The 27,053-nt window shown below is 44.8% G+C and overlaps 1 protein-coding gene across 1 annotated transcript; it reads left to right on the top strand.

The window, feature by feature from the left end:
* Positions 1 to 360: 360 nt before the first annotated feature.
* Positions 361 to 23,079, top strand: LEMD2 (LEM domain nuclear envelope protein 2). The gene is given in 10 exon segments (XM_078155420.1): positions 361 to 602; positions 604 to 1,048; positions 4,380 to 4,420; positions 8,944 to 9,019; positions 12,801 to 12,877; positions 14,105 to 14,184; positions 16,679 to 16,824; positions 18,032 to 18,133; positions 18,226 to 18,328; positions 21,265 to 23,079. Coding segments are annotated over 10 exon segments (1,419 nt in total). The 5' UTR covers positions 361 to 404; the 3' UTR covers positions 21,416 to 23,079.
* Positions 23,080 to 27,053: the final 3,974 nt, after the last annotated feature.

A 27,053-nucleotide genomic window follows, 5' to 3' on the forward strand; every position in this document is an offset into this window, starting at 1 on the left:
TCGTACACAGAACTAGTTGGTCTACCCCTAAACTCCTGGACCACTGTACGGTGCCCCGTACCTCCAAATCTAAATCTATGCTAGGGAACCGTCAGTGACCTCCCCAACATGGTAGTTCCTCCTTGTACAGGGTCGCGGACCTCCACAACATGGCGGCCACCTGCACCAAGGAGATTGAAAACACTCCTCCAACGCCCAATCGCCCCAGACTAGACCTTCTCAACATGGCGGCCATTTCCCTAGCCTTGTCCGGACCGCCCCAACATGGCGTCCGACCTCCCCAGCATGGCTGCCGCCGCGGGCCGCCCCGCCCCTCCCCGCCCGGGCCCGGCTCGGGCTCCGGCAGCGGCGGGAGCAGTTCCGGGGGGTGGGCGCGCGGGTGCGGCGGGAGCGGCAGCGCGGCCATGGCCGTGCGGTCGGACCTCGAGCTGCGGCGGGAGCTGCAGGCCCTGGGCTTCGAGCCCGGGCCCATCACGGACACCACCAGGGACGTCTACCTCAACAAGCTGCAGCGGCTGCGAGGCGAGGCCCGGCTGCGCGCGAGGGCCGAGGCGGGGCTGCTGCGGCCTGAGGCGGCGCGCCCGGGCCTGGGCCTGGGGCCGGGGGGCTCGCCCGGGGCTCGGGGCCGCCCCCGCCTCGTCAGCCCCCTCATCCTGGGCCGGGAGCCGCCCGAGCATCCACCACGCAGGCTCCGGGGCCCGCAACACGTTCTCCTGGCGCCCCGGCCGGGAGCGGGAGCGGGAGCGAGAGCGGGACAGGGACAGGGACAGGGACAGCTCCGACGAGGACGAGCCGCCCGCCCCGAGCCCCGGCCCCCGCCGCTGGTGGGCCTCGGCCTCGGCCCCGTCTTCGGTCTCGGCCCGCAGCCCGGCTGCGTACGGGGGCGCCCGGCCCCGGCCCCGGCCCCGGCCCGAGGTGGGGCGGCGGCTGGAGCGCTGGCTGTCGCGCCTCCTGTGCTGGGCCAGCCTGGCGCTTCTGCTCGTCTTCTTGGGCATCCTGTGGGTGAAGATGGGGAGGCCCGCCCGGGCGCAGGAGGCGGAGGAGAACAGTACGTGGTCGCCCTGCCCTGCCCTGCCCTGCCTCCGGCCTGGTGGCCAGGGAGCCCCCTTCTCCCCCTCCTCCTTCACCTGCTGCTCTCCTTCCCTCCCCTTTTCAATGATTGATTATGGGATTATAGATCTCATGCAGGAGGGACCCTTCCACTGTCATCTGTCCAGACCCCTCATTTGACAGATGAGGAAAACTGAAGCCCAGAGAAGAAGGCACCTTGAATGCCATGGAAAGTGCAGCATTTGGAGTCAAAGCACCCAAGTCCGGGGCCTGTTTTGGCCACTTGCTACATCTGTGACCTTGGAACAGTCACTTCACTGTTCTGAGTCTGTTTCCTAACTGTCAAATGAGGGGGACTGGACTAGGTGACCTTCTAAGGATGCTTCCTGCACTAACTGTATAAACCTAAGAGGTAAGTGACTTAATCAAAGTCACATAGGTATAAGTGGCCGAGCTGGCACCTGAACCCCAGGTTCTCAGACTCCAAACCCAGTAGTTTCCATTACAGGCAGTTCTTAGAATCTTAGAACTGGGCGGGACCTTTGAAGTCTTCCTGTTCAACTCTCTCATTTTACACTTTAGGAACCTGGCCCAGGAGCTGCTCATCTCTCCTAATTCTATATGCCCCAGCTCCCTGGCCTACCATCCTCTCCTATACCAACCACTAGAGAGGCCAGTAACTCCACACTACCACTTTTCACTTCCACTTATTCCCCTCCACTACCTGGTAAGAGAAAGAAGACTGCTTTCCTCATTTTCAGGAATTTAAATTCTCAACCTTCCTCCTACCCCCAATTCTCGTAGCCAGGGCTCCAGTCACCAAAGCTCCAGAGAGGGTGCAAGAGGAATTGTAGTTCTTGGAAATAATTTGTTCCCAGTTCTTAACTCTAGGCCCAAGAACTCTCATTACCATCTTACTCTCTCTACTAGCTGCTGGGGAGGAGGAGGGAGAAAAAATTATCTATTTTCTCACTGGCCTAAATTTTCACTTTCATGGTTCTCAGCTTCCCAGCTCTCCCTGTTACCAGGTACTGTGGAAAAGGTTAGGGGAACCATAATTTATCCTCTTTCCTTATCTATGGAGCTCTCAACTCCCCAGTTTTTGGGGGGTTTTTGGCTGCCATCTTTTCCAGCTGTTGAGAGGGCAGAGAAGGTCTTTATTAGTAATTTCTACCCCTAATTCCTACTTCCAAGCTGTTAAGGCTATATTCCTCCTTTCCTTTACTTCTGCCATCTGCTGGGCCAGGGTTAGGAGAGTTGTGTTCGTTTGTTAAGATTCCTCCCCTCATCTTCCTCACTTCTCAACTTTCCAGGCTTGGTATTCTCTGCAGGGGCTCCTGGAGTAAGGGATTAGGGAAGCTAGTCCTATTAATAGAATGTAAAATCCTATTACCAAATAGAATAGTAATAGGTTTTTTCCCCCTAGTAATAACTTTCATTATCCCCAATCTTTTAACTCTCCCATCTCTTCCTTTCCTGTAGCCTTGCTCCCTGTCCTGTGGAGAGCCCTCCCTAGAGAACAAGTTTGCCCAGCCCCTAACCCATTTTCCCTCTGGTAATCACAAACACAGTGTTTGCTCATATTGGTAGCCTTGGGCAGTCTCTCCCAAGTGAAGTGGTCTAAGTCTAATTCTCAGGGCAATACCACTAACTCAGCTCTGTGACTTCAGGTTTTTACTGTCCAGTGGAGATGTTAATACCTGCCTCAAATCATGAGGAGTGCATGAGAATTGTCAGATATTAGAGCTGGAAGGGGCCACAGAGGTCATCTACTCCTCCCTTCTCGATTTACAGAGGAGAAATCAGACCCAGACAGGGGGAGTGATTTTTCCAAAGTCATACAGCTAGCTTGTGACAAATGTGAAGGTACTTTGTAAAGCTAGAAGTGTAAAGGAAAGGATATGGTAATGGAAAGAGCCTCTGGATTTGAGTTCTGGCTTCTACATTTAATTAATCATGGGACTATGGGCAAGTCATTTTGTTTCTCATCCTCATTTGCCTTATTTAGAAAGTGGAGATAAATACACTATCTGTCTCTGAGTTTTTGTGAGGAATGCACTGTATAAATTAAATTGCACATAACAATGTTAATTAATAGTTAAGATTACAATAACTGATTACTGTTATACTTCTTCCCTCTTTTCCTTACCCCTCTCCTGTTTTAATATCCTAATTCTATGACTTAGGAAAAAAATCTCAATTATGCTTGTTTTATACCTGTATGTAATTCTGTATACACAAAAGCAATTTATTTTCCCCCTACTGGGTGTTTCTGATTGCCAGGAAAATTCTGGCCTTTATCATCTGTGATGCCCTGTTCTAGAATTTTCACCCAGACTCAAACTTGGTGAGGTCATGTAGATTTCAATATTTCTTCCACAAGATGAATGGAACATTTGTATGTGTTTTCATAGAGAAATTTGCCATATTTTTCTCTAGGCCTTAGTCTTAAAAGGAAGTGACACTGTACATATTGTTTCCTTATGAATTTAAGTGTGAAGTGACACATCAAATAATTTACCAACTTTTAATATTTTCTGCAGAGCTTGATAATTAATTCTGCCTGATTAATACTGTGTCCAGGAACAAGCTTAGGCTGTCTTTACCATTTTATGAGAAGCTCAAGAAGTTCCTCAAATAAACTTTTTAAAAAATCAAATTGACCCTTAACTGTTGCCATAAATTAATGCTTGGGTATCCATGCAAGTTGATAGTTCATCTTGATTTAGAAGATAAGATAAAAGAACCAAGAAATACACATATATATACTGGAATATGCCATTTGGGTAGGACTAGCAGGGAAATGACCTGTCAGGAGAATTGAAGCTGACCCAAATTCAACTGATTCTTTGTAACTTTGGTTCCTCTGCACTTTGTGAAGTTGGTGGCATGAAGTCCAATATCCCTAAGGCTCAGTTTCCCCACCTGTATACTGAGGGAGTTAGAATCAAGTGGTCCCTTCTAGCTCTGAGAGGCTCGTGTTGTAAACAACTTAGCAAAAGAGGCCCTTTGAACATAAGATTTCAGATCCAAAGTCCAATTAACTTTGATAAAGAAACATGTGTAAATAAAGGGTACAGAGTAGCAATCCTGTTTATAAAGGAAACTTTACAAAGGAAGGAATGGGTTTTCCCTACCAGCAAATATATAAGGATATATTTGACTTTGGGCATTTAGAACCACATCCGACCTGGGAAGCATGTTGTCTGGCATCTCCCTACTGCCAGGCAGGCTCTGCTCGCCCGGAGTCTGAGGAGGGGGCCTTTCCTTACTTCTTCTGCCAGCTGGCCACCCTTTTAACCTCTTCTCTGTTTCTTTTTTGGTCTTAGTGAAGTTGTTGCCGGTGGACTGTGAGAGGAAAACAGACGCGGTGAGTTTGTTTCCTAGCTTTTTATTATTCCTCCTGAGGGTGCAGCCCCCTCTAGAGAGGTAAACTTCCCCAGAAAAAGATCATAATAGGATCCTTTTCGGGGAGTATTTTCAGTAATGTAACCAAAATCAAATGGTGGTGTGTGATGTTCATGTCAGACTCAATTGTAGCTATGTAGGAGAATCTGAAATGCACAGAATTGAGCCCCTAAAGGTCCAATACCTGTCCTGTTAGAAAAGCTCCTCCATCAATTGCAACATCAGTAACTTTGATCTGTCTGCTCCTAAGTTGATTCCTGGGTTGTTTGCAAAGGACCTATAGACACCTTCCTGACTCTGAGGGAAAAGGATTGTTGATTTTAACCTTCAGAAAGCCTGCTTTCCAGTTCAGTATCTGTCCCATTCCCAGCAAGAGTCTCCAGGGAAGGACTGTGGACTCTTTTGAAATGTGCCTTGATCGTAGGCATTGTGGACTTCATTTTCTCAGATCAGCTTCAATGGAATTAGCCCTCTTAGTCTGTCTTCAGATTTGTTTATGAAGCACCAACGTGCCCTACAAATAATATTTGGGGAAGGCAAGTAACTACATCCATTTATGAGTCATGAAAACAGCATTAGAGAGTAGAAGTGATGCTCTGGTCTTGGCGATTGTCTGGGGAAGATACAGGGTAATAAATTCTCAGGTCATAAATTCTACCAGAAGCAGCTTTCATGATGCCAAGGGCATGACTTAGTAGTCTAATTATTAGATATGTAATGCCCAAGCATCCTAGGACACCAGTTCAGATCTCCAGCAGCTAGGAGTTTGGGAAAAAAAGATACTGTAGCTAATGCTTTTGAATTTTAGTGCATTCAGCTCTGTTAGCCCTTTTAACGAAGAAGAGACCTAGATTCCACTCACCTGTTATTTCTGTCTGGATTTGGACTGTGTAATATTGAGCGTATTGGGGAAGGGAGTGATGATGAAATAATGTTCTGCTTAATGTGTTTGAGTCCTGGCTTTGCCTCTTATTCTGTGTATGACCTGAGATAGATCACTTATCTCTCTGAGCCTCAGTTTCTTCATTTGTAACATGAGGAAAAAGAATACTTTCTAATTTCTCAGGGCTGTTGTGAGGAAAGTAGTTTGTAAACTTTAAAGCATCATAGACGTGAACTGTTATTGAATTGGATCGATGATAATAATGAGAATAGCTAACATGTGTATAGCCCTTTAAGGCTTGCAAAGTGCTTTACCTATATTATCTCATTCAGCTGGTATGACAGCCTTGTGAGGTAAGCTGTTATTATTGCCATTTTATAGATGAGGAAACTGAGGCTAAGAGAGGGTACATCTCTCACCCAGGGTGATATAAAAAGGAAGTATCTGAGGCACAATTTGAACTCAGATCTTCCTGATTCCAAAGTCAAGCAGTCTATCCAGTATACCACCTAGCTGCCCCAAATTAGGTTGCTTTCCCTAAGAAAATCCCAGTTGAGGCCTAGAGGAGATAGTCTAGAAGCATGTGGAGATTAGATGATAAAGAAAGCTAAAGATATGAAAGTCCAGTCTACAAGAGAGTAGAAATCCAGAAGGAAAAAAATCTTTGTCCTAATTCTTTCTGGTTTTATTTTTGAACTGAAAATTTCCTGAATTATTCCCTTTTCCCCTCCATTTCTACCTGGACCATCATATGTCTTAATACTACGTTGGTGGGGTAGCTAGGTGGCACAGTGGATAGAGCACCTGTCCTGGAGTCAGGAGGACCAGAGTTCAAATCTGGCCTCAGACACATCACACTAACTAGCTGTGCGACTCTGGGCAAGTCACTTAACCCTAATTGCCTCACAAAAAAGAAAAAAACCAAACAATACTACATTGGTATTATTTAGGCTACCCCCAAATATAAGTACATCTCTAAAATTAGATCTCTTTGAAAGGAAAAGATATAGATATATTTCAATATACACTGAAAAATAAGACTTGTTATAGGCCATATTCAGGTTTTATACAAAACACTAATTTTGGACAGTACAGTATAGCAAACTCGTAAAGTAGATTTCCCCTTCCCTCTGATATGTAAAGTATATGGTTCTCACTTGAACAACTAGCATAGACTACAGGATTCTGACACAGAAGCTAGTATAATATATAGTATTGGGAGAATAAGAATTCAGTTTAACTATCAGACTGTCCTGACAAGAGTGAATGAAGGTTATCCTAATTAGCTGTGTAAACTTGGGTAAGGTATTTCCTGTCTTAGTTTATCTTACCTTAAAATGAGAAAGTTAGATTAAATTGGCCAAAAGACCACCCAAAGGATAGGTTAATTTAATCCATGCCTCCTAATTCTCTAAATTTCTACTTTTCCATAAAGCCTATTACTATCACTTCCATTGGCTTCAATTTTTCTGTATCTGTTAGCTTCTTTACTGTTGCTTACAGTAGGTCTCAATCTCCTCCATCCTTAAAGAAATTTTTACTAGACTCTACCATCTCTGGGAAAACTTCTCATAAAACAGTCCACTTTTATTGCCTCTACTTCATCACCTCACACTTACTTTTCAGTACGTTATAATCTGGCTTCCAGTCCTACCACTACTTGAAACTGCTGTCTGCAAAGTTTTAATTGCTAAATCAGTGGCCTTTTTTCCCCCACATTCATCTTTCTTCAACCAATCAATTAACAAGAGTTAATTAAGCACCTACTGTGTGTCAGGTGCCGTGCTAGGTGCAGAGGTTACACAAACAGAAATGAAATGCCTTCAAGGAGCTTACATTCTAATGCAGGAGAAACCATTTACAAACTTTATACCAAATAAATGACTAAGTAATTGTTTTGGGGGGAAGTTGCTAGCTTCTGAGTGAGGAAGTGGCAAGGTTGGGGAGGGAGCAAGGATCAGAAAAGGCTTCATGCAGAAGGTAGCACTTAAGCTTTAAAGAAAACTAGAGAATTCATTTCAGGAATTGTGAGATAGAAGTGGGAAGGGAGAACCTCCAGGACATCTCGTGCATCCAGCCCTTTCTCTTTACTTATGTGGTCACCACTCTGTTTTATTTAGTCCACAGTCACCTCTCACCTGAACTACCAAAGTAGCATCCTAAATTATCTCCCTGCTTCCAATATTTCCCCATTATCCATTCTTCACATTTCAAAATAATCTTCCAAAAACTTGTCTGACTGTGATATGAAGCTTCTGTGGCTCCCTATTACCTTGAGTGATAAAAATCCTATCTCTCTGTCTGGCATTTAAAATCCTTCACAGTCTGGCCCCAGGCTCTCTTTCCAGACTAATTGAAATTACATCACTCCCTCATATACTGTGTGCTAGCCAAATCAGCCTGCTTGCCATTCCCTAGCTACATTTTACCCTCCATTCTTTAGCATCAGCTGTCAACTCTCCTTCAACGCCTTCCCTTCTCACTTCTTGCTTTCTGGAATCCCCTGCTTCCTTCAAAGGTTGGCTTAATCGCCATATCCTACACATGTAAGCAGAGACACACACACACACACACACATGCGTGTGTGCATATTGTTTGATGTTTATTATTTACCTATGTACATGTAAGTCCAGTAAGTTGTAAATTCCTTGAGGACAAGGACTGCTTATTTTTTTAGGAAGGGGGGAGGGCAAAAACCAGGTTCTTAACGTTTGCTGAAATTATTTGAATTGTAAAATTCCAGAAATCTTGCATCTGTAGGAAAAAACAGGCCTTGGATTAAACATTGGCTTCAAATGATCCATAATGTGGAAAATCTATACACAGATAATAGAGTTTTGACTAGATCACAAATAATGAAAGTCCAAAGTCCATGGCATGCTGTCACATCCCAGCCCCGCAGAATACATCATTTGACAAGTCTTGGAAATGTGCTGGATTGTAAGCCTTTTGTGCAAGCATTCTAACAAGACCCTGTGGTCTGTGTGGTTGGTTAAAAGGAGATTCAGACCTTTTACCCTTTGAATTGTAGCTGTTCAGTTTCTCCCTCAGAGGCAGACAGCCTTTGTTCCCCACACACAGTCTGATACCCTGGGCTGCTGTTCAATCAAACACTGGTGTCACAGGATTGGGAGAGAAAACCTTTCATTACATATAAACTATCACATAGACAGCTTGCTAATTCTTTGTGGTATTTCTTTTCAATCAGTCGATAAGTATTGAGTGCCTAGCATCATAGGATTTAGTGCTGTAAGGAACCTTAGAAATCATGGGCCAGTCTCCTTGTTTCATAGATGAAGAAACTGAGGTCCAAAGAAACTATGATTTGCCTCAGATCCCTTTCCCATAGCCTAGGCCTGAGGACATGTGACTTAGTGAGGTAGGGTCTGTGGGCAGATGTCTAAGGCAGAATGCTCATTCATTCAACAGCTGTGTAGTACCTACTGTATGCAGAGCACTGTGCTAGGCACTGAATAGGAATCTAAAAGCTCCTGTCTTTGAGGAGTAACAGTAGGTGTCACAGGAGATGGGCTTGAGGAACAGAATGCACACACAGAAACAGTTATTTTATTATCCATTTAATTGTTTCTCTGCATCCTCAGTTCTGCCAGCTCGAACAGAAGAAAGTTCTGCTAGAGGTGCTGCATGAGTTATATAACTTCTTGGCCATACAAGCGGGTAAGTATGTGTATAATACAGTGTTTCTAGGGAAGGGTCTGTGTCATTTTTCACGTCTTTTTTTCAAATCAGTAAACATTTATTGAGCACCTACTATGTGTCGGGGCTGGGGATACAAAAGAGGCAAAAGATAGTCCTGCCCTTAAGAAGCTTACAATCTAATGGGGGAGACAGCATGAAAATAAATAAAGACCAAGCTATACGCAGGATAAATAGGAAATAATTAGTGGAGGGAAGGCACTAGAATTAAGAAGGGTTGGGAAAGGTTTCCTGGAAAGGCTGGGATTTTAGTTGGGACTTAAAGGAAGCGAGGGAGGTCAGTAGTTGGAGCAGAGGAGGGAGAGCATTCCAGGCACGGGGCAGCTAGAGGGAATGTCTGGGGCCCAGAGATAGAGTGTCTTGTGTGTGGAACAGCCAGGAGGCCAGCGTCACTGGATCAGAGTATGTGTTGGGGAGTAAGGTGTAAGACGATTGGACAGGTAGAAGGGAGTTAGGCTACTATGGGCTTTGAATGCAAAGCAGAGCATTTTGTATTTGCTCCTGAAGGCAATAGGGAGCCACTGGAGTTTATTGAGTAAGAGGGTAATATGATCAGACCTTCATTTTAGGAAAATCACGTAGTGGCTGAATAGAAGATGGATTGGAATGGGGAAGACTTGAAGCAGGGAGAGCCTCTAGCAGGCCGTTGCAATAGTCCAGGTGTGAGGTGATGAGAGCCTGCACTTCTGCACTGGCAGAACCTAGTAGCAGACCTTGAGTAGAGTAGGTGCTTAATAAATGTTTGTTGTATTGAATTAAACATAGTTCCATGAGCACAGATGTAGAAAAGGGTCTCCCAGACCAGGAAAAAGCAGACTTGCTGGCTGATAGCTGGGCTTCTTTGCCAGATAGTAAGAGTTCTAGCTTGAGACACTGCAAATGAGTCTCGCCTTTTCTTTTCTTCCTTACCATTCCACCAGCTCTTTTTTTACTCTTGGATTTAGGCAGAAAGTCTTTACTCCTGGTCATTCTCTTTTTAAAGATCCTAGAAACCATTGTGCACAACTGACTCAAAATAGAAACGGTGCTTCTTTGGTTTGTCTCCCTTTGGCTTAGATGGTTCTTGTGCTTGCATTTCAAAGGAGGCCTGGACACAAGGCCTCAGCTTTGCTGTCCTCTGGCCCAGATTGGTCCCCAGGCAATCTGTTCATTCAGGCAGAATAGGCTTTTTTAAAAAGTGACCCACAGTGTGCAGTAGAGGCTGAGTATGGTTCAGGACCAGCCAGCTCACAGGAGGGCCAGATGCTGCTGTGTTCACAGATGGTGTTCTGAGCAGAAATAACCACATCAGCGTGGAGGCAGCTTTTACATTGTTGGCAGTAGCAGGGGTTAGCATGGGAGAAGGAGAATGCAGAGATGTGGATCAGTAACGTGAACATTGACCCAGAGTCCTCATGCACATATGTCCCACGGAAGTACTCCTCAGTCTTCATCATACCTCTGCTCTGCCCTGCCCTGAGCAGGGGCTAGCCACTGGGCCAAAAACCTCATTTGAATCAGTGCCCATTCAATTATGATTTGGTAGCCCTCAGTCATTATTAGGTCAGTATTGTCCTTTTCATAGAGCAGTGACTTAGGAATCAGAGGACCTGAGCTCCAGCTCTGAGTCAGCCCCTTCCTGACTGGGAGACGACTTGTTTCTCCATCTATAAAATGGAATTAGTAGTCCTTGCTCCTTTTTCCCTCAGGTATGCTGGGAGGAGAAGTGAAATTTTAACGAGGAAGTGCTTTTGAACTCTTTGGAAGAGAGACCCTGAATCTGTTCATAATGGTTTGCTTGTCATGGTTGTCTTTTCTCACCTCTCATTCGCTTGTAAGCTGGCCTCTAGCCCTACCACTCAGTTGAAACAGTTCTCTCCAAAGTCACCAATAATCTCTTAATTGCCAAGTCCAGTCTTTGCATCCATAGGTCGACATTTGTGCTTAGAATTTTGATTTAGTCCTTTATGAGTTAACTTATAACTCATGGACAAATACTTTGTCTGAAAAGTTACCTTAAACCCAGGCCAGAGCCGGCAGAGCTCTCATCCCCCAGTGTACACCGTAGTAGCCTGCCATCAGCTCACCAGGTAGGGGCTTTGGCTTAGTCTAATGATACACTTTAGTCCGAGCTACTTCAGGTCTTCACATGTATCTGGAGACTTGCTCCAAAGCTTGCAAGGCAGCACTGAGGGTTTGACTCCAAATTAAGAAAGACCTTGATTAGAGAGGGATTCCACTGTAGTCCCCCATACTGTCTTCTCTTAGATGGTCTGATCTAGGCCTATGTTAAGGTGGGTCCTGGTTATCCCAGAGTTCAGATCAAGGATATAAGGATATAAATTAGGAGGTCCCAGTTTAGTTCCCATACACCACCCCCAATTCTGCACAGCTCCCTCTATCTGACCTGATCAAACCCCAAGTGATAAGCTGAACTACTGGATGAGCTAAATTAATGAATTATTCGTTATTTACTCCCTGCCATGTGCCCAGCACTGTGCTAGATATGGGTTGGGGAGTAGAGGGAGATGGAATATAAGACAGTCCCTGATCTCAAGAAGTTTACAGTAAAAAAACATGGTCTGTAAGTCAGTAATTCAGTTCAGTTAAACAAGCATTTGGGGCAGTTAGAGGGCACAGTAGAGAGAGTGCCAAGCCTGGAGGCAGGAAGACCAGAATTCAAATGTGGCCTTAGATACCTACTAGCTGTGTGACCCTGGGCAAGTCGCTTCACCATATTTGCCTCAGTTTCCTCATCTGTAAAATGAGCTGAAGAAGGAAATGGCAAACCACTCTGGTATCTTTGCCAAGGAAGCCCCAAATGGGGTCACAAAGAGTCAGACACAACTGAAATGACTAACAAAAACAAAACAAGCATTTATTTAAGTATGTGTTATATATAAGGCACTGTCCTGGAGAGACAAAGATGGAAAAACAGCACAGTTCCTCCCCTCAAGGAGCTTTAAATCTAATAATATCATTTAATTGGAGAAACAAGGTTTTACATCAGAAACAGAGCAGTGATGTATATATTCAGGCACTATGTGGGTGGCAGACTATTAATAAAGCATGGCAGGAGTTTGGAGAAAGGACTGGGATGGAGAGGGAAGGCTTCATGGAAGAGGTGGCATTCAAGCTGAGTCTCGATGGATTTAGTTAGGCTGAGAGGACTGTCCCAGGCAGGACTACCTCACACCCCGTAGGACTGACTGCCTGTAACTGACCAGTGCCTCCAGAGTCTGGTCCTCACAGCCTAGGCAACACTCCTCCCACTGCCTACCGGGCTGTTTTTATGCTTCTCCCTCTAGGGAAGACCAAAATGAGTGCTATTATTCCAGGCTGCCTACCTTGTGTCATGATTTTTAAATCCCCACAGAGTTTCCATAGCCTTGCTGCCTTTTTTTTCCCCTCCCCAAGCTATGTTTATTTATAGTACAATTCATGTGTTGTGTGAAGCTATTCGTCTGATCCTTTTAAGGATCAATTGAAAACAGACCTTGGTATTGTGTAGCTTTTAGTCATTTAATGCAAATAACCAAACTGCTTTGCAGGTCAGGCTTTAATGATCTGGAATTGATCCAAGCTAAGTGGCTTTTGATCTGGCTGTGGGGAGTGAAGATGCCCTAGCAGAAGGCGGGAGGCCGCAGCTTGGCCATATGCTCCTTATTAGAGTGGAGGGCTTGGTTCTTTTGCATTTGGAGTCCGTTTCAGAGTCGTTTGTGTTCACCTTTTCTCTGGATTTGAATGTTGCTTTTTTCCCTAGGTAATTTTGAATGTGGAAATCCGGAGAGTCTAAAGAGTAAATGCATTCCTGTTATTGAAGCACAGGAATACATTGCAGTAAGTAGCATGGAATGGCAATCCATTACTGTGACATCTCAGTGGTTCTCATCGATCTCAAACTGATGTGGTTTTGTCCTTCTTGTTGTATGATTTTGTTTATTTTCAAAAAGCTGCGTCTCATGATCTCTGTTATCTCATCTCTATTTTGTCTGTATTATCTCATTATCTCCATTATCTCTAAGTCTGTCTTGGGGTAGTTGAAGAGGGGGTTCCCTAGAGCCCCAGGGCTGGCGCTTCCTGATACTAGCTCCCTCTTCCGGAGCCTTTCATGGTTACGATCCTTACTTTGGCCCTAGAGGTAGAGGGTGTGCCATTTTATAGGCTCAGCTTGCCCTGCGTTCACTCTTCTGAGCCCGGGTCCCGTGAAGTTTTCACTGTAGTGAAATCTCTGTTTGCTGGAATTCTCATGCTTGTTGTTTAGCCATTGGCTTCATTTCCTAGCTTTTTCCACAGCTACTTAAGTCACATTTTCAGCTGGTTGTTCCCGCTCCCCTAGTGGTGAATTGCCTTCGAGGTGACTCTAAGAAATGGGCAATGTGTTAGTATGTAAAGAGCCCTGGATGCAGGAGTCAGAAGAGCTGAGTTTAAATCCTGGCTCTGCTGCTTAGCGGCTATGTAACCTTTGACAAACCAACTTGGCCTCTCTGGGCCTCAGTTTCCTCGTTTATAAGCTGTGTATCTAAGGTTTTCAGTCCTAATTCTTAGGATCCTATGACTTTTGTTGGAAGGGACTTCAGAAACTGTTTAGTTCAAACCTCCTCATTTCTTCAGAGGAAGAAACTTGAACCACAGAATGAAAATGACTTGCCCAAGGTCACACAGCAAGTTAGTGGCAGAGAGGAATATGATTCAAGTCTCCTGGTTCTCTGTTCATACTGCTTTCTACTATAAAATGAGATTTCTACCCTCCTCACCTCCAGTCTCCCACAAAATTGATGCTTTGGCCTAATATTTCAGTCACTGGAAAGATTGTATTCTTTCACTTGTCTCAGATCACTGTCATTTTACTTGTGTGCTTCTGCATCCCGTCTTCTAGTTACAGCCTTGTCTGTGGGCTTTCAGCAATGTGAAACTTTCCTTTCTGCCAGTTTGCTGTGCATTTAGTAGAACAGGTCTTCAGGGGCACATAGACAGAGAGCTTCCTTGCCAGGCAACAGAGTAATGTTTGTTCCAGCCAGTCCACCCAAATGCAGAACTAATCTTCTTATGGACCCTTCCCCACAGAATGTAACCGGCAGTTCACCAGCAAGGTTTGAAGCTGCATTGACCTGGATACTGAACAGTAACAAGGATGTAGGAATCTGGTGAGTGAGTGGAGATGACAGGATTTAGAACTGGAAGGGGCATTAGGAATCCTTGATTACCACGACATTATTTTATAGACGTAGAAACTGAGTCCCAGGCAGGGAAATGACTTGTCCAAAATGTTAAAACTTTCACCTGTCCATTTTCTGCCCTCTGAGGGTCTCATGAAATTTAGCATATATTTTATGGGCCAGAATTTAGAGTTTTGGGGTTTTTTTGGCAAGGCAATCAGGGTGAAGTGACTTGCCCAGGGTCACATAGCTAGTGAATATCATGTGTCTTAGGCCAGATTTAAACTCAGGTCCTCCTGACTTCAGGGCCAGTACTCTATCCACTGCACCACCTAGCTGCCCCCTTTTTTTTATTTTTTTAAAACTTATTTATTTTTGGTGAGGCAATTGGGGTTAAGTGACTCGCCCAGAGTCACATAGCTAGTGAGTGTCAAGTGTCTGGTCTGAGACTGGATTTGAACTCAGGTCCTCCTGACTCCAGGGCTGGCACTCTATCCACTGTGCCACCTAGCTGCCCCAAATTTAGAGATGATTAATGCCAAATTCAAGCCAAGCAGATGTGGCTCTGCCCTGGCTTCAGGCTGGAAAGAAAAAGGGATGATAAAATGAAAGAGCAGCAGAAAGAAAAGTATTTAGGATGAAACATAAAATATGTGAGTTTTAGGATGTCTGCCTGTTACTCTGCTTGGAACAGATCAGTTTGTGTTCTCTTAATTCCTCAGCCTTGCCATTCTCCTTCTTGCCTGAACGTACAGTTCCTTCACTGGTGGGTGAAATAATTCTGTGCGTGCTCATTTGACTTTCAGTATGGGAACTGGGAAGGACGACCAAATCATCATTTCCTTCACAGGCATTGAGTACTTGCTATGTACGAACACTGCTAGGCCCTGGAGGAAAAAGATACAAAGTCCTGATAAAACATGGTCCCTGGCCTTGTAGAGCTTAAAGTCTGGTAGATGATCGGTTGGAGATTAGAGGGATATCTGTTTTGGCTCAGCATAAAGAAAAACTTCCTAACAGTCATCAGTGGTGGAATGAGCTGCCTGAGAACGGGATGACTTTCCCCTCGACTGAGGCTGAACCGCTTGTTGGAAGTGGTATAGAGGGGACTCCTGCTTTAGAGAGGCATGAAGTGCCTCCCAGGCCTAAAATTCTCTGTGCCTGTGAGGCTCAGGATTCTGTTCTGACCAGCAATTCTAGCCTGCTTTCATTACCGACCTAGATTATTAACAGAAAGAACCTTCCTTTTCGCCTTCTGTGAAATGCCTGGTTTGGACATTGAGAGCAGGGGGAGAGACACTAGTGGATTGTATTTGACAGCTCTGAAAGTTTCTCCTGCTGGGAAACAGTCATCATGTAAACACTTTCCATTTTATATTGTATGCCAAGATCTCTGTGCAGGATACAGTTTTCTGATATTAAAACACACTGTAGGGTTTTTCTGTTTCTGTAATCCGCCTCAATTACTAATTCCATCAGCAGTGCATCCAGTGGTGGCCCCTTGGGCAGCGCAACCAAATGCTTCACAACTGGATGCATGGTGGGATGAAAAATGTGTCGGCTTAAAAAAAAGTCAGGTCTAGCTGGTGTGTGGGTGTGGGTACATACACTCACACACTAGAAAAAGCAGAACAACCTCAGGATTTTGTCCCTCATCACTCTAGCAAAGCAGATTCAAGTGTGAAGACATTAGCCACTTCATATCTGAGAAAACAGGCTTCTGAACAGCATATGGATGACCAGGAGTATAAAGTAGGTTGCAGGAAATTAGGCCATATATATAATCCCTGTACAAGGTTGGCATCATCTTTTATGTGATTTTAGGCTACTTGTCCCTTAACCTGTCTGAAGAAAATACAGGTGTCAACTTATGTCTCCACCCTCCACCTCCACCCCAGGGTGCCTTTTACAGCTATTCATAGCCAGGCTTCCCACCTTGTGTGCAGGTTATCTGGACACTAGCATTTAGGAGGGTGACCAGCCTTGAAGAATCTACCAGTTTCTGTTTCATCCCATGGGCTCAGTTCATCTTCCAAGCTCTTTACACTTAAACAGTTTATGTGCCTACTGTTTATGGAGAAAGAGTGTGACCTCCAACATTCTGTCTTTAAATTCTTGCCATGCAATTGCAGAGCAGTGGTTCAGTAAACATTTCCATTTCTTTATGCTGAGAGGTGGGAATCCAATTTAAAGTTTAATCTTGTGCATGCTGAGAAGCGCTGTCAGAGGGCCTGCAGAGAAAGATGTCACATTAGCAGCAGGGGGGGGCAAGCCTGATGCCTTCTGTAAAGCTTTAGTCTTCCTAAGTAGCCAAGGTGGAAAATTTCTAGAAAGGGCCACCACAAAGATGCCAACTATGTTTTATAAAAAAGCAGGGCAGCAATGTCCCTACCATTTTTTTTTCTTTCCCCTGTTTCAAGTTCCTGTTTTCTGCTCCTTTTTCATTTGAATGTCTTTGACTGTACCTTGTATCCTATTTCAGGTTGAAAGGGGAAGACCTGTCTGAGTCAGTGACAACTGTGGACAAGGTGGTTTGCCTGGAATCTGCCCATCCCCGGATGGGCCTGGGCTGTCGGCTCAGTCGGGCCCTGCTGACAGCCATTACCACTGTGCTCCTTTTTTTCTGGGGTAAGTGGCTTCTGTGCATCTCTGCCCATCCACAATACCTCCCTCCCCAAATCAGCCTCAGGTATGATGATGAGCTTCAGAAATCCCACCCCGTTTTCTGTGCTGGATATGAGCACTGGCTAATAAAGAGAGCAGATGAACATGTTAATGATGAGAATAGTTGGGAAATGTCCTTGCTTTAGAATGAAACATTTTAAGGGTCTCCAAAAGTGAGACTAGGTCCTGACCAGGTAGCTAGTGGCTCAGTAGTTCCCTTTCAGATGCTACAGTCATGAATGTCTAGCTCATCCTTTTAAGCTCAGTACAAATGCCCCCCTCCTCTTGAAAGCCTTCTCTGATCTTCTTTTCCCAGTCCTAGTGACCCTATCCTTTGATCCCTAACACTTTGTTCTTCACTTCTCTAATGCCTTTATCCTCTAATACTGTGTTATAATTGTAGATGTTTGCATCTTGACCCCACCCCTCACTAGACTGTAAGTTTCATGAGGACAAGGATTACGCCTTTTTAAAAATGTGTATATCTTAGAGTGTTGAGCATAATGCTTCTCTCATAGAAGACATCTAATATTTTTTGTATTTTTTTTTAAAATCTGTGTGCTAAATATAAACCCTTTCTCAGAGGAGACAGGGCTCATTTTGTTATAAAGGACTTCTGCCTTCTGAAAAATGTAAATATTTCTCGGAGAATGGAGGAGAATAATGAAATCCCGATAAAAGAGGGAAGAACCGGTGCTGGTTGGTTAAAAACTTGGCCCCTGTATTTCTAAACATCTGTGGCTCTCACTGAGCAAAGGCTTTGGGTTGACAGAGTTCAAAAAACCAAGCCATCGACAACCTCTGGGGCTTGACACCTGCAGAGCTGCAGCTACAGCTCTGGGAATGAGCTTTGCATGTGCATTGTGAGAACAAGACTGCTGGACTCCTGTCGTCTCTTCAACCAACTCTTCCAGAGTGCCTGGAAATCACTATGCTTGGTCTCATCCCCTGCTACCAGGAAGGAGCACAACATGTGTACATGGAAGGAACACGATCAAAGTGGCAGAATGAGCCTGGCTAGAAGCTCAGCTTCTGTAGTCAAGGGCTCCTCTGCTGTAACAGCTGCAAGGCTTGTGATGGCCTTGTCTCCCTCTCTGTGAGCAGCGTCTTGCTCCTGAGCAGGCCCTCAGTAACTACCTGATGACTGAGCTGAGCTATCTGCTTCTTCTAGGTCTGGCCTTTTTGTGGGGACTTCTGATTCTTCTGAAATATCGCTGGCGGAAATTAGAGGAAGAAGAACAAGCCATGTATGAGATGGTGAAGAAAATTATAGGTGATGACCATATTATATAAGATCTTGTTAAAAGGAAGGTTTGGGCAATTGAAGAAGTCCTTGGCCTAAGCTGTCACCTTTTGTCATTGCAGCTGTAGTTCAGGATCATTATGTTGACTGGGAGCAGGACATGGAACGCTATCCATACGTGGGCATCCTTCATGTACGGGACACCCTGATCCCACCTCAGAGCCGGTGAGTTGGGTTCCCTCTGTCCTTGGAGATGGGCCTTCCTGGCCTTTCTGTGCTCTGCCTCTAGATGACAGCCAAGTGACCATCACTGGTCCCACATCAGCTGAGGAGCCTTTGGCTCCTGGGCATCATAGGTACTATATTAAACAGTAGGTTTCTTCTGTCAGTTGTCTACAGAATTCTCCAATCTCTACAAAAGAATTAGTCAGACGAGGAGAAAAAAAAAAGCATGACTGTTACTTCTCTATAGGTGATAGCCAACATTTCATTATCTGTAGGTGGATGATCCACATCATGGATATTCTTTTTAATCTTTTTATGGCTTGTTTCTATTGTATACTTAAGCATCTCCTTTTTGGCTGTGTGGCTGTATCTTTAGCTCAGCAGAAAATGGAAGAGGAGGCACAGTATAATACAATAAATATTTAAGTACCTACTGTGTGTAGAGCTGTGTGCTGAGTATTCACAAGAAACAAAACCTAGATGAAAAGCCATCCCCTACCCTCGTGGAGCTTAGTGTAGTAGGGAGATAATACACAGGCACAGACAATGATACAGATTTAAAGCTAGAAGAGACCTTAGAAGCTACTGAATCTAAACTCCCCCACCCCCCAATTTTACATATGGGGAAACTGAGGCACAAAGAAATTAAATGACTTGCTCAAGTTCACACAGCTAGTAAGTATCTGAGGTGGAATTTGAGTCCAAAAAGTTCTTTTTGTCTCAGACTTGCTTTATTATACCATGACACCTCCTCTAAAACACAACTGTGGGCCTGAACACCCGGACTGTAGATTAAGTCTCATGCTCTACCAGTTGAGCTAACCAGGCAATACATGAGGTAAATACATTAGAGAGTTGCAAAACAAGGTGCTTTAAGAGGTGGGGGTGGAGGTGGTCATTGAGTTGATTTGAGGTTCCCAATATGTCATGTAGATAGCAAGAAGATTCAGATCAGAATAGCGGAGCTCTTTAGACTAGTGCTTTGTCATAATTCTAAAAGGTGGCCTGTCTCCAGCATGAAACAGGGGAGCACGTGGGGAGACTGGACAGATTTCTACCTCCCAGAGTTACCACAGTCTTCAGCAGGTATACTTAGATTTGGTTTAAAGTGGAGCTCAGACATTGATATTTAAATATGAATATAAAATTGCATTCTAAAGCCAAATAGAAAGTATTTTCTGATTACCTAAATACACTCCAGCTTCACGGAAGATAAAATTGAGAGCTGAATAAGGACTCTTGATGGCCTATAAATGAACTGAAAATGTCTATGTTCAGATTCTTGGGGAGGCATTAGGGGTGTTTTTCACCCTTTAGTAATAGTGTTTGTTTATTTGATATGTGTCTGCTCAGTCTTTTAACCTGTTTGATCCATTTTCCAAGTCATGAAGTAGGTTCAGGTCAGGCTCTCGAAACATAGCTATGTTATGTAAAATGTTAGCCCTGCTTGGATACGCGTGGATCTCCTCCTGCAGTACCTTTCAAAGGCCTATTTGTGAAAGATTGAGAGAGATTTAAAGAGCTCATTTAGTGATAAAAAGCAGTGGAAGCTGATTAAAGTAGCCCAGTTCAATCCAGGCTTGTTCATTACTGGTTAACGGACAGCCAGTGGGAGGATGGGAAACCAGGTATTTGGCCTTTAGATTCATTGAGAATCCTGTCATGGCTCAGACCGTGCTGTCTGACTCCCCAGGGGACAAACGTGATGGTCTTAGATGCAATACCTCAAGCAGCTGCCCTCATGCTTGGGAGCTGTCATTATAAGGCTGTCGAGTAAGTCAGTGGAGATTTGGTCCCAGGTGAAGTAGGGGTCTTTTTCCAGAGGCTAGCCAAGCATTTGCCGCTTTTCTCATTTGGACTCTTAGAGTAAGGGTCAGATGAGGAAAGCTGCAGGCCCAATGTCTGCCTCCTCAGCACACAGGAGACCCTGTTCTGAGGTCTAGTCCCAACAATGCCTCCTGATTCCTAGGCCACCCCAGGAAAATCATCCCTTTTAGTCATTTCCCTAGCTGTAAAGTAGAGATAATGGTACCTTATTCTCCTTGCCTCCACACAACACACACTCACATATATGCACTCACACTTTACCTCAGGAGGCAGTAGGAACAGTGTCTACAAAGCTAAAAATCGTGCTGTATAAATACATAATGCTGGTACTCGTTGAAGTGAAGAGGTAAAAATAAATGATCTTCCCACCTGGTTGCCTTGACATCTGCCTACCCAGATTCAGGGTGAGGTGGTAGGGATAGATGGCTGTCAGAAGGGACAGGGGAGGCCAATGAGAGGTGTAGAGGTCTCAGTGCTCTGAAAGTGGCCCTGACTCGAGGGGAAGCAGGGGGCAGGACACACTCCAGGTGGGGTTTGTTCCAAAGACTAGACGGCCCCTCTTTGCTTCCGTAGTATGAGAATGTCAGTCAGGCCAGCCTTCATTGAAGAGGCCAGTGGTCACTCCTCAGTTAGCCCACATGAGAAATTAAAATACAGCCAGCCTTGGTATCTGTGCTAACCTAGAGAGGACCGGCATGAACCACTGATACCCACGGAGAGTCCAGAAATCTCAGCATGCCTGCTTCATTCTTGGAGGGAGAAGAGGCTGATGTGGACTTCTCATCAGCCCTGGGAGCTGTTTGTGGCACAGCCTTTAGAGCAGGAAGACTTGATTTCTCTTCTTCCTAAACAACTAGTCCTGGCCTAAGGCACTTCTCTCCAGTGCCGGAGACCTGTCTTGTGCTGGATGTTTTCCTTTCTTTCCCCTGAAACAAACTCTTCATTCTGCTTTCCCAGCCCCCTGTACTCGCCCTTGGTTTGCTCTTTCGTTTGTAGAGCATTCATGGGCACCTGGGTTTCTTTCCACACTATGCTGTCCAGTCAGTGGAGCGCAGCAAACAGAGGCCTTCTTCGCTGGGCTAAGACACACTGATCTCTTCTTGTTCCAGGAGGCGCATGAAGCGGGTCTGGGACAGAGCGGTGGAATTTCTGGCATCCAACGAATCCCGAATTCAGACAGAGTCACACAGGGTGGCTGGAGAAGACATGCTGGTGTGGAGATGGACTAAGCCCTCTTATTTCTCTGACTCTGAACGCTAAACTCCCAAGGCAGGGTCAGACATTCTTGTTCAGCCTGTCCTTGGGGACAGTTTCCCTAGGCCCAACAGCAAGGGGTCCACAGATCTGCTGGTGCTGAATTCACACCCATGCCTTGACCTCCCAACTTCTTCTCCTGCCCATGCATTGCTCCCATTTCTGAAGGTCACACCAAGAAATTTTTGAAAAGTTTAGCTTGTGAGGCCTATCTAGATTTGCCTTCAGGGTTGGGAAGGAAACAAGTTGGCTCATGTAGCTCATCCTTGGTTTTTTCAGCAGGTAGACCCTGCCTCCCTTTCCTGTTCAGCACCCCCTTTTTCTAATAGGAAATGAAAAGGGCTTGGCTTTTCACAAAAAGGTGGAGGCCCAACAGCCATATATATGCTGCTTGAGATTCAGTGAAATGCAGTCAGCACCTTCCCTGCAGTCTGGTCAGCATCCGCTGTTGCTGATTGGTTATACAGCCTTGGAGAAGGGCCTCCTGGGGTTGGGGCATAGGGTGGCAGCTTAGGGGGGTTGCACTGGGGCCTTAGGGAGTGTAGGCAGCTGTGCTAGGTGCCTGGGGAGGCTGCACAGGGGTGCTAATGCAAGAAGAGAGAAAAAGAGTCTGCTTCCTTTAAGAGTCTGACCTTCCTTTTCAAACAAGGGGAGGGAAGAAAAGAGAGGCCAGGAAAACTGACATGACAATGGGAAGACCTATTGTGGTGGTGAACAGTCTGCCCTGCCTAGACCAGGGCACCTGTGAGGTGAGTGGGTCTCTGGGACCTGGTGTGTGGTATGTCAATGAAGGTACAAGGGTGGGGTGCCAGCCATTGCCCCCTGATTCTGCAACAAATCTATAGGAAATTAATTGGAGAAGCAGATGCTTAGACAGTGAAATTCAACAGATTTTAATTTTTATACTTTTTTTCATCACACAGCCTTCCTAAGGTGTCTATCCTGGTGGTGGTTCTCATTAGAAATAGTCATTTTGGGTTGGACTAGCAACCTCACCAGCATCATCTCTGTATTGCAGAGGGAATCCTCATTCTGAGGGATGACTATGGCCATACATAGGGTGTTTCCTGTGTTGTAAGACCATGATATTCAGCCTCCAGGGCTATGTGTCATAGAGTGACTTCTTCCACACACTTTGCACATTGTCTCAACAACCTAGAAGCATATTACAGGGAGGCTCCAGCACCTTCCCCCCCTGCTGGCCACGTAAAGGAGTTGCAGGGGCTCTTGCCTCACAATTCTGAGACTGCAAAACTTCATTACCTACCTCCTGCTGACTCATCAACTCAAATCAGAACAGAAAAGGAAGTCTCCAGAAACAGACCAGTGGGGGGTCTTATTAGTCAAGTAGGAAAGATCCCACACTAACTTGAATCTTATCCCCATATGTTCTCATCTGTGGTAGGAATTGGGTATCTGAACAAAAAGGAAACAACAGCTGTCTCAGAAAGACATTAACCTCTCTTTCTGATCTTAATAAAATTCCAGTATCCCATATTTTAGCAATACTATTTCCTCTGATGTTTGTATGATCCACGGTGCCTGTAATCAAATTCTAGCTCAATTGTATAGAAATATCTTTATAATCAGGCTCAAAATGAACTTCATTATTGGTGACTAAATTGCTGGAGGAAGAGCACTATTTATTAAAAACTGATTTGTTTCTTTAACACCGTTTTGAATGTTGACCAAAGCAATTTACCTGAAATGGAAAGGTAACATTTTTGTTAAGTACAACTTCAATGAGAGGTCTGCCAGAGGAATGTACAACAGTGCCTGAATGTCACTGCATCACCATTCACAAGACCCGCGTTCTGATCTTACCTGTGCCAATAGCTGTGTAACTTTGGGCAAGAAACTCTGCTCTCTGGCCTCATCTCTAAAACGGGGGGGGGGGGGAGTTTGAATTAAATGGGCTTGCTAGGTGGCTGTGTAAGTCTCCCTGTTCCTAGGACAAATGCCAAGTTGAGGTTACCATCTTGTTACCAAGTAGCCCAAAGAGGAGGCACTTCCAGATCTGCTAGAAGATCAGAAGATGTGACCTGATATTGAAACTGTCTCTATATAAAGTGATTAAGTGGGCAAAGGTGAGATTGGGCAGTTGGGAAGGTAACTTACTCTGGGAGATGGTTTGCCTCATGGGCAGTATTCTGGTCATCTACTGTGAATTAGCTCTGGTCTATCTACATTTAGCATCTCACAAGTTTGGATAGTATGAATGAAGTCCACAGAGCCTGCCCACATCTGACTGAAGCGACAGAACTAAGTTTGTGGACCAGATGTTGGGCCCGAGGAGCGGAGATTCCGCAGTTATTATTCTGGGATCGGAATAAAGCAAAACAACCTAGCTGCAGCTCTACCTACTGTTCCCTAGACCGTCTTTGTTGCCCACAAGGTGAACCAACTGTAATGCCCACAGGTCTGGGGCCTCTCCTCCCCTTAAGGAAAAGGCCTTTTTTCTTAGCCTTCGTGATTAGTTCCCTTGCCTGCCTTTGTAGCTGGTGGGGTGAACCTGTTGCAGTACTTGCAGACCTGCTCTTTCTTCCCTGAGGCCACTTCTTTTTTTTCCCCTTTGGCCTTTGGCTTTACCTGGGAATTAGGCCAGTGGAACACAAAAGTGCTTCTCTAGGTGTACAGCAACTAACTCCTGGTACAAATTAGATGACAGGTGCGTCTGCAAACCTGTAAGCCACATTTGATCATAGATTCCTTAAGATTCCAGATCACTAAAAAAATAAAATACCAAAGAAAAGGGCAGCTTGGTGGCGCAGTGGGTAGAGCACCGGCCCTGAAGTCAGGAGAACCTGAGTTCAAATCCGGCCTCAGACCAGACACTTGACACTTACTAGCTGTGTGACCCTGGGCAAGTCACTTAATCCCAATTGCCTAAAAATTAAAAAATAAAATAAAAAGATTCCAGATCACTACCACCATCCCATTTTATAGATAAGGAAACTGAGGCCCAGAGAGTAACTCGCCCAAAGTCACATAGTAAGTAGCAGGGCTAGGATGCTAACCCAGATCTTCAGATTTCCAAATCCAATGGCCAAGTCCCCAAACCACACTGTTTAATCTCTTCAAATGCTGTATTTTACATCATCATTAAGGAAGGACACTGACACCCATCAGGCTTTTGGGAGAATTATATGTATCTCCTTGAACATGGTGCCTTACCCCTGGTACTCAGTGAGTTTGTAGAATGAAGGAGTGAAATAGGCCAACAACGTTGCGAGATGCTTTTCTGCCCAAAAATTGATTTTCTGCTTCAGAACGTGCCCTAATCCTATACAGAATCCCAGAATGTAAGAGTTGGGAGGTGCTCTAGGTGCTATCTAGTCTAGGCCACACACTGAAGCCATCACAGCATCCTAAGGACAAGTGGTAGCTCAGTCTCTACATGAAGACTGAGTAGGAGGAGCCCATCCCCCTGCCGAGCAACTCATTGTGAGCAAGTTTTATATTCCATCTTCCACCCGTTTCTGTTTCTGCCTGCCAGGGCCAAAAAAGTCTGGTCCTTCCACATGATGGCCTTTCAGATATCAAGACAGCTATCGTGCTTCCCTTGAATCTTCTCCAGACTAAAGGTTCTTAATTCCCCCCAACTGTTGTTCAAATGAGGGGGACTTGATGTCTTTCTCCACACTGGCTGCCCTCCTGCGGCTTATCAACGTCTTTTGAAGCCACGATGCTTCAGGGAATGCCCGAGGAAGCCACAATACAGTGACCATCACCTGCCTATGCCTGGCAGCTGCACTTCTCTTAATGATGCCCAATATGGAACTGGCTTTTTCAGCTGCCATATCACATTCCTAACTTACAGTGAGCTTGCAACCCACTAAAACTCCCAGATCTTTTTCACAACTGCTATCTAAACATGTATCCCCCATTTACCTGTAAAGCTGATTTTTTTATACTGTCACTCCTGACATTTATACCTATTGAAATTAAGCTAGCCTGTCAAGATCCCTGTTTCCTGACTGTCCATCCAAATTATCCTTCCCAGCTTTATGTCATCTGCAGATCTGATGAAGGTACTACCCGTGCCTTTATCCAAGTCCCTGATGAAAATGTTAAAACAGCTCATGACCAAGTATAGATCCCTGGGGCACTATACTGGAGACCTCTTGTTGCCAATTTAAACCATTATCGACACTTCTGATTTGGTGTAACTTGGATTCGGAGGCAGCCCTTCCCTATCTTATGGGTCAGGTCAGAGAGATGGATGAATTTTACTTTTGAGAGTAAAGGGTTTTTCTGGATCGTATCTGTACATATCTGCTATAGATATGTAATTGACCTCCAAGTGGAAAGCAGGTTAGGAAGAGTTGGGCCACCTTCTGATTGAGTTCAGTGTGGCTTAGACTAGTCATTTCTTTAGAAGTATCACAGAACCTCCAGTTGGAAGAGACTCAGTGGCCATCTAATGCAAACTGAACTGGTACAAAAATCTGCTCTGCAATATGCCCAACACGTGGTTATCCAGGCTTTCTCTGAAGGCTTCAGATGAAGGCAGCCCCACTACCTCCCAAGCCATCTGATTCCACATTTGGATAGTTCTAATTGTTAGTAAGTTTTTCCTTATGTGAAACAGAAACTTACTCTTTTTACACCTTCCTTTTGCTCCTAGTCCTGTTCTTTGAAGCGAAGCAGAACAAATCTAATAACCTGTTCCACATGACATCCCTACAAATATGGGAAGAAAGGAATACCTCCCAAGTCTTCTCTAGGATAAACATTCCCTGTTTCTTTAACCAGTCCTCATACTGCATAATCTCCAGGTCACTCACCATCCTAGTCACCCTCCTCTGGACACTTCAGCTGATTAACGTCCTTCCTAAAATGTGATATCCAGAACTGAACACAGTACTCCGCATGTGGTCTTACTAGGGGCTACAGTGGGACTGTCACCTCACTAGTCTTAGACACTATAGTTCTCTTAATACAGCCAAGGTCACATTAGGCTTTATGGCTGCTGCACCACACTATTGATTCGATGCATACTGAGCTTGCAGTCCACTAAGCCCCCAGATCTTTTTCAATTTAATTTCTGTTTAGCTATACTTCCTCCATATTTTGTGAAGTTAAATTCTTTGAACCATATAACATTTTACATTTATCCCCATTAAACTTCATTTTAGATTCAGATCTTTTTGGATCCTTATTCTGTCGACCAACATGTGGCTGGCTTTCCCTCCCAGTCCGTAATAGCCCTCTGTGATAAGGTCTTTGTTGCCCTCCAGATGAGTCTTTGAGCTGCCTGCAACATCTACATCATCTTCCTGCTACCCATGCACAGTTCCAATTAGAATCTGTATCCTTATCTTATCTGCATTTCCCCATCAGTGCTTTTAGATCCCACTGATCAGTTCATGAAAGCCTTGCTTCACCTCCCTATAAGATAGATGTGAAGACTGCCATTGAAAGAGAGAATGGATCCTGAAGAAGGTAGAGGGGGAGAGGGGAAAGGAAGGAAAGATCAAATTCCTTTTCTCTCAGCAAAGATTGTTCCACTTTAATTTTCTCTCTGTGGGCAAGGGACATAATGTCTATTCCTGAGGAACTGGTTTTTTAATTTTTTTTTTTTATTTTTAGGCAATTGGGGTTAAGTGACTTGCCCAGGGTCACACAGCTGGTGAGTGTCTGA

The sequence above is a fragment of the Phascolarctos cinereus genome, unplaced genomic scaffold (assembly GCF_003287225.1).
Source record: "Phascolarctos cinereus isolate Bilbo 61053 unplaced genomic scaffold, phaCin_HiC Scaffold_5;HRSCAF=322, whole genome shotgun sequence".
NCBI classification, from domain to species: Eukaryota; Metazoa; Chordata; class Mammalia; order Diprotodontia; family Phascolarctidae; genus Phascolarctos; species Phascolarctos cinereus.